The following is a 10,344-nucleotide window of genomic DNA, read 5'->3' as shown; positions in this document are numbered from 1 at the left end:
TAACTACTGTATCAATATAGGTGATGATAACAGACTTTTACGTCAAGTGAAAAGAGGAGAGAATCATGTAGCCAACGAAGTGTTTGACTATCCTGAAGAAATGCTAAGACATCATAAAAAAATCCACCAGAAATAGTCGCAATATAACAGTAAACTAGTGATGGCCGTTCTTCTAGCACCAGGATGTTATGCTAGCAGCGCTAACTCAGATTTTCTTTTTCAAAATAAAAGCCATCATTGAACTATATAAGGTGATATAGTTAATCAAGTCTGTCATTCTAGTCTGTCATTTTATGTTTAATGTCCATTCCAATGTTGTTTTTGTCTGTTCTTTTTACATACTAGATTGTTAACTATATGGCCTTCTAAATCTCAATGATGGCTTTTATTGTGATAATGAAAATCTGAGTGCTGCCAGCATAATATCCTGCTGCTACAATAACGCTAATGAAGCCTCGTTTGGCAACCACTACAGTTAACAGTTTCATTTTAGGCTTCCCGTAGCTACAGAAGGTTGTAACAAGGTTGTAGGTTGTATATTCTGAACAAATCCTCTTTTACCACTGGCCATTTTAACAGCTAATTAGCCATTCGTGAATGATATTAGAGTATCTATCAATATAGGTGACGATATATTTATAACTGACTTTTTTGTCAAATGAAAAGACTAGAGAATCGTGTAGGCAGCGAAGTGTTAGTCTTTCCTGATCAAATCCTAATATCCACCAGAACTGTTTTATTTTAGGCTTCCTATTATGTAGCTATATAAAGTTATAGCAAGCGAAGTTGTCTGTCCTGAACCTCAGGCATCATGTGTGTTGACTGTTACAGGAGTCGAACGTGGGACCTGATGTTCCGTAGCCAGCGTCTCTAACCACTACGCTATTTAACAGGGACAGACTCAGTAAGAGACAGTCACTCTTCTAGGTCGGCTCCGCATACGTGGTCCGGCAAAAAATTATGCAATCCTCCTGACAATAATAAACTGGCCAATCAGGGCCCTACAGAAGAATGGCCAATCAGCGTTCACTCATATTCCAAGGAGTTACTTGTGCACTGCACTGCAGGAAGGGGGAAGTTCATAATTACTGATTAAATGACCAGGTAAAGGGAGTTCATCACTAACCGGAGACCTCAATTGAGCAATAAAACAAATAGTGAAAAAATGGCAACACACTGGCTGGCTATGAACTCCCTTTACCTGGTCAGTTAGGTCTTGATCTGGAACTTTCCTAAACTGGTGAAAACAGCCAGGTGTGACATTTTACACTGGTTACAAATCATAATAGAAATCTGAAAATACTGGGAAGTCATTACAAACCTAATTAAACTGTAATCATAAATACATTACTCTGCTGATCACATCTCTATATCTCCATAAAATAAATATGATCCTAAAATGCAGCTTGCGAAAAGAGAATGCATTCTTAGTGTCTCCAACCAGAGGGCCTCTGCAATAAGTCTATAAGGTACTATTTTCATCTCAGTACAAAAATGTATATTTGTTTTACAGGACTAAACATTATGCAACATGTCATACTTCCATATTGTATATGTAATCCATTATCAGTGCCCAATGCATTAAAAAACTGCAGACACAGTGTTTACCTCAGATGTGTCATCTATACCAGGCTAACCGACACGTTTACCTCAGATGTGTCATCTATACCAGGCTAACCGACACGTTTACCTCAGATGTGTCATCTATGCCAGGCTAACCGACACAATGTTTACCTCAGATGTGTTGTCTTTACCAGGCTAACACGACACAATGTTTACCTCAGATGTGTCATCTATACCAGGCTAACCGACACGTTTACCTCAGATGTGTTGTCTTTACCAGGCTAACACGACACAATGTTTACCTCAGATGTGTCATCTATTCCAGGCTAACTGACACAATGTTTATTGAGATGGGTCGACTGAAAAAGATTACAGTGGATTCACAGGATAAGCAACGTGCACTGCACATAGCACTGCACAAAAACCTTTTTATCCATTTTCTTTGCGAGAGATAGGGCATCCCACTATAAGCCAACTTAAACAGTGCCTTGGGATATCAGGTCACAGACTTCAGGAGTCATTTTTTGGGTAGGGCTCACCACATACGTGGGCACAAACATTTAAGAAGGTACAGTTACAGCCTCAGAAACGTGTTCCTACGCTTTCCATTTAACGGCCTCAGGTAGACCCTGTTCAGACGGCCAGAACGACAGATGACATCACAACCTTCTAGGAAATGTAGGAATGCCATGTGAGTCAGTCAGAGAAAGCATGAAAATAATCCTCCACCAACCGACCGTTGAAATGAATATGTTTGATTAGGGTTCTTGGTCACTCCTGTATGGGTCGATACAGTTCTCCATGAGAAATCTTTGTCATAGCACCAAGCCGACCAACAAATCCAGTTTCAGGCCTTGTCAGTGCTGCTAGCTGACGAGTGACTGGGGGAGGACCGCAGATTACTGACAATGTGCTAGTCACAGGCTACTAGCAGGAAAAGTCTTATGTTCCGGACATGCAGCTAGATGCTTTACATGATCTGTCTTCCATCTGTAGCAGTGAAAAGCATCTATTTCATCTGTAAAGAAAGGGTTGACTCCTAAGCATATTATGTGCCCTACGCTTTCAGACGACGTTGCATGTCAATGAGTCAGTCAGTCAGGGGTTAAGAAACAGACAAGGAACAACATAAAAACAAACCAATCACAAACTAGTGTTTGACCTGCGACCTTCCTGCGCTGCAGTACTCACCAGTCTAATAAACTGCACATATAGGAGTGACAGACAGACGGAGAAAGACAAAACAGCACCAAAAAGAGGGGAAAACGTCAACTGAAAACATGACGGTTCTGATGGCACAGCCAGAAACAGAAAGACAGACAGAAAACTTGGACACATTTCCAGAAGAGGACAAAAGATGAAAGGGACCAAACCATATTATGAACTAAAAAACATGATGGACAGTCATGACTGGACAATCAAAAGGCGTACCTTGATTTCTCTTTGTTCGACAGACTTCTCCCATATCTGTTGGTCATAAGCCCCGATCTGACAGAAAAAGGGGGGAAAAAGCAAAGATGAATTAATACATTTCCAGTCGATTTTCGACATTTATCAAGTTGTGTATTTTCAAAAGTTATTTACCACATCAGGCCTCTGAATGATCACTATAACCAGAATATTATATGCGTGAATTAAGTGAAACGTCTGTACAACAACAACCACCTCTTCCACGGTTATGAATCAGTCATGATACGAACAAACCCACAGCCCTGGCAATGTCAGAGCATTCACACAACACAGTCAGGTTAAAACACCCTCAAACAAACCATTTGGTATGTGCGCGTGTGTTCAATATTTATGGTTAGTGACACATTAACCGTTATCTGAAACAGACTGCCACAAGAAAGTAATTCGGCAGCAAGGAGATATGTGGACAATAATGTAGACAATAATGTGGACAATAATGTTTGGAACTAAAACTTTTTTTTAGGGGTTGATTGTTAAGGCAAATCATTATTTTATTAAACATAACCGATAGAATGGTTCTACATTAGAAGGACCCTTTACAGATACTACATTTATCTTAACTGAAGACGTACGCAATCATGAGGTATCAACTCTGAAGACGTACGCAATCATGAGGTATCAACACTGAAGACGTACGCAATCATGAAGAATCAACTCTGAAAACGTACGCAAATCCATATTTTGTTATTAGCTTGTGTAGATTGGTAAGATAAAGAGGGGGGTGTAGACTTTCATTGGCTGCCGTGTGCCAGCATATGAAATCCTTACCCAGAGTTCATTGTTTGTATCAGACACAATGAAACCTTGTGTCAGAAACCAGCAGAACAGCCACGCTTTTGTAGCATGCGGCACAAATCTCTCTGGTTCTGGAAAGATGAAGGGTCAGATATGGGAGAGAGAGAGTTAAAGTAAGCGAAAGAGGGAGAGAGAAGGAAAGAGGTTGAACGAAGAGGGACAGACAGAAAGGTTAGAGAAAGACAGAGAGAGAAAGCCATAGAGAAACACTCTGTATTTCCTCCCACCACAACTGTAACTATGTCTCGTAGTCCTGGTTAATGTTGGAAAAGACGCCGTAGACTTAATGTCCTTGACCACAGATAGCATCCCTACACCCACATGCACACGCACGCACGCACGCACGCACCTGTTATCTTTGCAACTGTGGAAGCTTCTTGTTAGCTTCCTCTCCAATCAGTGTCTTGAGAAATGCTTTTTCCATTTGCCCTCAGATCACTGGTTCCCAACCTATTTCGCCTGAAGTACCACTAACTTCCCTTTTTTATATTTATATATATATATATTTTTGGATTTTTTTTACTTTAATGCTTTAGTATGCAGGAAAGTGGGGATTTCAAGGGGGCATTTCCATCCATCTTAATCCAGCTATTTTTGGTAAAAACATCCAACGGCCATTTAACAGATGTTTCCAGGAAGGCTGTGCAGAGTTTAGGCGACCAGTGAAAACACTGCTGAAATATTAATGTCTGTCGTTCGGGTGGAGAACTGAGGCTGTGAGCTCAGCTGTTCCTGAATTTCTCTCATGCTCTCATTTAAGGAGAACAAGCGGGTGTGTGTGCTGTGCATGTGTGTGTACGCTCATCAGTCATTTCGGGAAAACAGCCATGTCAAATGTGAAACATGACACCCCTCCCCGATCTGGTGATATGTATGGCGACAGGAAGTGGCTGTGTGTGTGTGTGTTTTAGAGTGTGTGCACGTCTCAGCCTGGTTAGTACATGTTGTTGTGATGGATACTGGCTCAGCCTTCCAGCCAGTGGAAACTCTGCATCTTTCATGAGCCTCATCAAACATGGAACAGGTGGGAAGTCAACAGAAAACCAGTGAGGAAGAGGAGGTCTCTGATAGGATCTGTGGGCGCCAGCCTCGCGGTATGGGTGTTGGCTTCGCCAATGCAAGTTACTTAAACGATTAGAAGGCTAAACAACAGCCTAAAGGCCCGTTTGATCTGCCTGCGGTTGAAGCATGCAACATTAGCCAATTAGCCCGGCAGGCTGGCTAGCTAGCCCCAGACTAGACTAACCCCATTCAAGACAACCAGCACACTGTGGCTGCTACATGTTCTTTAACCAAGAGAGCGGGGCTACTGGCCTTGAATCAATCGCCTGGCTCCAGGCAAACACGCACGCACGCGCACGCTATTGTGCTAACATTATATATATATATATTTTTAAACAGAGCTCGAGATAGTGTACTGTTTTTAAAATTCTAAACCTTGGTTGAAGGAGCAGTGTGGGAAGTAGACGAACATCATGGAGAAGATGTTGGGCAAAGGACTGATCAGGGACTCTCCCGGGTGCATTAGGAGGTTGCAACAATAGTACCGGGTTGTAACTACAATTTGGACTTTACAAAATTGGAAGAAAAAGGTGGACTGAAGGAGGGGGCTAGTATAGAGGATATAGAGGGGGAGGGGCTAGTATAGAGGATATAGAGGGGGAGGGGCTAGTCTAGAGGATATAGAGGGGGAGGGGCTAGAGATGAGATGATAGAAGGACAGAGTGTGTGAGAGAGAGACCGAAAGAGTTACTTTCCACAAACAACTGCAGATAGATAATGACAAAACAAGTCAAACATCGATAGACACTCAAACTCCCAGTAGTAAGATTTGAGAGCCAGTGCAATGGCCGACAGTGGAGCACCAATACTGTAAACACATGTTCATCTCTATTGTCAGATTACCTTCAAACATTATACACTGTTAAATATACACTACATATAGCCAACATACACTCTTACATATACACTACACATAGCCAACATTAAAATGACACGCCTTTATCCTTTACATTTTTTGTTTTTGCAATGTTTATAGACAATTTCAGATTATTATTACGGTTACGTTTTTTTTTTTACTTCGTATTTTCCTTTCCTTTGACAGTGTCTCCTGTGCCAATAAAGCACTTTAAATTAAAACACAGGAGGAGTGGAAATAAATAAAGAGGAAAGAGCAAATCTTAGCCTGGCACTGAGGAAACATATGAGACAGCTGGGGTGTGGCAGCCTAGAAGGGGAAAGGCCTGCTTCACTACAGCCAGCACAGCAGCCAACATGGAACCACCCGGAACCACCCGGAACCACAAACCAAACCTGATCACCGAGACTGACTGAAAAAATTATTATATATATATATATATAAAAAAAGGAAACCACACATTGCAACGGCAATGGCTGGGAGACCAGGACGAATAGTGTGAAGATCTACACACCCACTACTGTCAATCACTATGGACGACCAGGGTCGGTTAAATTACGTGTTTAGAAGGTGTGAAGGACTCCTGGCGGAACGGACTCCGACAGGTTCAGATCAATCAGAGTCGACAGCTCACTGGGGTTAAGCCAAATACACCAGCAGCTCCAAAACAAGCGGTCAGAATTTCTCCAGCCCAACACATTCATACAGCACAAGCAGAACAACACACAAATAATCCTACAAGCCTAGCCGTTACAGATAAGGCTATTGGTGACACCTCTCGTTGACTCAAAACTGTCTGCTGCCCCTAACTTACTAACAGTGTGAATAGCAGAGGTATATGGTGGAAACTAAAATCAGCGCGGCACACTACGGCCTGTCTATGCTCAGTGGGGGGGGGGGGGGGGGGGGAGAAGATAGGCCCAGGGAGGAGATATGCCGAGGGGCAGGGCCCGAGGGGCGTGGGAGGAGCTATGCCCGAGAGGCGGGGGAGGAGCTAGGCCCCGCTGCCACAGCGCCAACTTCACCATCACGTCCAAGCTGTCGGGAGTGTGATCGTAGTGTCGCCACGGCAGCCTGATTACGCAACAACCCTAACCCAACCTATGCCACTGCCCAGAGACAATGGTCACACGAGCGGACAGTGCCCTGTGATTTCGGAGAATGTCTCAGCGATGCCTTTCAGGTAACAATGGAACACGTGTCTTTTGTTCAAAACAGAGGGGATGGTGGCTCGCCGGGGCGTCGTCATGGAGACACTGTGTTCTTCTGAGTCAGTGTGGCACTACAATGCAGTGCTACAGTTTGCAGTAAACCAGCGTTGCTGTAGAGGAAAGTATTTTATTATCAAATACTAAATTTTCATAAATGTTACAACAAAGAATGTTGGGGGGGGGGGGGGGGGGGTTCATTGCTGATAGGCCTTTACTTTTCAGTCCACATTTGTTACCACTTTCTCACAGGGGAAGCCACATGGAGGCGATGCATCCAAAACTCCAGTCTACCCCAGGAATCTTCAATAGCAAGATTGAAGATTCCTGGCGTAAAGAGGACGCGGCATGGCCGTTGTGCCAAATAAGATGAAAGAGCAAAAAGGAGACGGATCAGAGAGGAGACTAAGAGCCCACTTGACCCAGTCTTGACCATAAAAGCCTGCAGATCTGTCAGGGGTCACGTGACAACAATATCCCAAGTCCACATATGTGTCCTGGCAGGAAGGAAGCAGTTACTCCAGAAAGCCCTCCTTGAAACCCTGTTTGAATTATGCCAAACATCAAACAGGCCTGAGGAGAAACTGCTGCCCTCTGGGACTGAGGTGAAACCGAGAAGGAAGTTCACTGTTCAGTACGATCTCTGGATAAGGGGGGGGGGGGGGGGGGGGGGGCGGGTTGTTAACGGCCGTCCTCAAGAATTCTCAACTTCTCCGATTCAGAGGCGTTGTCATATCAGCGATAAAGACGTACATGAGACGCTGAACTTTCAGGTGACTAATTACAGACCGACACGCCACAACACGGGCGTGGTTTACAGGTTATAATAACAGAACCACACCCGCCCAATTGGGGAACGCCAGGTAAGCTGATCTGAGGCCAGTGGTTAAGTCCCGGCCAGCAGCCAGTTGGGGCAAATAATACTTAACCACACAGACCTGACAGCAACACCCCACCCTGGCCTTAGTGACAGCGCACAAAACTGGAACCATTTTCACTTCAGGGAAATCTCCATCCTGTTTTCCTCTGCCCCTGAAAAACCATACACAAGGACCCCTTCTGGGGCGCATTCATTCTATACACGTTAGGTTAGTCCAAATCTGGGCTACACGCTTAGAGATATCGTGACTGGGGCTAAATAAACCCCCTATCCAAAGCAGGCAAGGATTAGTTCAAAGATTATAATAATTATTATTTTGATTAAACTTTAGTGCTTATTATTAAACTTTAGTGCTTATGATTATATATATATAAAACAACTCTCCAAGGATATACAAACCATTGAGCACAACTGTATGTGCACACATACATAGCACACATACATAGCACACATACATAGCACACACAGTTGTGCTCAAAGGTTTGTATATCCTTGGAGAATGGGTAATATATGTATACTTTTTTAAGAAAACATGAGTGAGCAGCCAAAATATTTCTTTTATTTCTTATGGGATTCATATTCAACTGTAGGTTGTAAAAGAATGGCACAATTATAAAACAAAACATGGCAACAAAGAATAAATTGAACTGACCCGTTAAAAAGTCTGCAATCCCTTAGTTCTTAATACTGTGTATTGCCCCCTGTAGCATCAATGACAGCATGCAGTCTTTTGTAATAGTTGTCTATGAGGCTCTATATTCTTGCAGGCGGTATAACTGCTCATTTGTCTTGGCATGAACTGCACGTTTGAGATCTCCCCAGAGTGGCTCGATGTTAAGGAGACACTGATGGCCACTCCAGAACCTTCATCTTTTTCTGCTGTAACCACTGGAGGGTCAACTTGGCCTTGTGCTTTGGGTCATTGACGTGCTGGAAAATCCAAGAGCGTTCCAAGCACAGCTTTCATGCAGAAGAATGCAAATTGTCTGCCAGTATTTTCTGATAACATGCTGCATTCATCTTGTCATCAATTTTCACAAGATTCCCCGTGCCTTTAGAGCTCACGCACCCCTAAAACATCAGCGTGACACCATGCTTCACAGTGGGGATGGTATTCTGTTCACTATAGGCCTTGTTGACCCCTCTCCAAACCGCTTATGGTTGTGACCATAAAGCTCTATTCTGGTCTCAACACTCCAAATTACAGTGTGCCAGAAGCTGTGAGGCGTGTCAAGGTGTTGTCGGGCATATTGTAACCAGGCTTTTTTGTGGCATTGGTGCAGTAAAGGCTTCCTTCTGGCAACTCAACCATGCAGCTCATTTTTGTTCAAGTATCGTTGTCTTGTGCTCCTTGAAACAACCACACCGTCTTTTTCTAGAGCAGCCTGTATTTCTCCTGAGGTTACCTGTGGGTTTTTCTTTGTATCCCGAACAAGGCAGTTTTGGCTGAAATTTTTCTTTGTCTTCCTGACCATGACTTGGTATCAAGAGATCCCCAAATGTTCCACTTCTTAATAAACTGAACAGTAATGACTGGCATTTGCAAGGCTTTGGATATCTTATTATATCATTTTCCATCTTTTTCTAAGTTCCATCACCTTGTTACACAGGTCTTTTGACAGTTATTTTATATCATACACAGACACTAATTGCAATTTAAAAAGCCACAGGTGTGGGAAATTCACCTTTAATTGCCATTTTCACCTGTGTCTGTAATCTTGTGTGTCTGTAACAAGGCCAAACATTCAAGGGAATGTAAACTTTTGATCAGGGCCATTTGGGTGATTTCTGTTATCATTATGATTTAAAAGGAGCCAAACAACTATGTGATGATAAATGGCTTCATATGATTGCTATCCTATCCTTAAATAAAAGACATTCATATTTGGAAAATGTCACAATTTCTGCCAGTGTATGCAAACTTATGAGCACAACTGTATATAGACAGCTCCGGAAAAAATTAAGAGACTACTGCACCTTTTTCTTTCCTTTCCCAAAAAGGAAGGTTTTGTGTGAGGAACAGAAGGCTTAAAATTAAGAGACCACTGCAAATTGAACAATCCTCACACAAAACCTTCCTTTTTCTTTCCGGAGCTGTACGTACACACACACACACACACACACACACAATATATATCACACACAGCCCAGATCGGGTGTGAAGGAGGTCATGCCAAATGGTATTAGACTGACAGAATTATCAGATGATGGAATTTGAGAATATAGAATGACAGAACAGGTTCCGTTCCCAGCAGCAAACGGCCCAACCTAAAAAGCTCATAACACACCATACATGTCTGCCACATCCCTCCAGTTAGGCCTCAGAAAGATGACAAGTCCTGTGCGCGTGTGCGTGGGTGTATATCCCCTGTTAATCTCACAAATTCTCTCTAGAATAAACCTTACATGGAGAATTTAGACGAGTGAGGACATTTGGCTGGTCCTAAAAAGGAAGCGTGCTATTTCAGGCTTAGGGTCTATCTTTGGAATTGTATTTGTTTAGTGGTGGT

The 10,344-nt window shown here is 43.0% G+C and overlaps 1 protein-coding gene across 6 annotated transcripts in view; it reads right to left on the bottom strand.

Annotated features, from left to right (window-relative positions):
- Positions 1 to 10,344, bottom strand: part of LOC105024893 (putative homeodomain transcription factor 2) — a 49,072-nt gene that overhangs the window by 18,294 nt on the left and 20,434 nt on the right. For 4 of the 6 annotated variants that reach the window (XM_010895173.5, XM_010895175.5, XM_010895176.5 and 1 more), the window contains exons 3-4: positions 2,995 to 3,051; positions 2,755 to 2,766 (exon numbers count right to left, since the gene is read on the bottom strand). In XM_010895173.5, coding sequence (XP_010893475.2) covers positions 2,755 to 2,766; positions 2,995 to 3,051 — 69 coding nt within the window. The remainder of the gene's footprint in view (positions 1 to 2,754; positions 2,767 to 2,994; positions 3,052 to 10,344) is intronic. The other 2 variants (XM_010895174.5, XM_010895177.5) reach the window with 1 other exon arrangement.

Source organism: Esox lucius, chromosome 18 (genome assembly GCF_011004845.1).
Source record: "Esox lucius isolate fEsoLuc1 chromosome 18, fEsoLuc1.pri, whole genome shotgun sequence".
Taxonomy (NCBI): Eukaryota; Metazoa; Chordata; class Actinopteri; order Esociformes; family Esocidae; genus Esox; species Esox lucius.
Note: the sequence above shows the minus strand (reverse complement) of the source record. Positions and strands in the feature narration are given on the sequence as shown.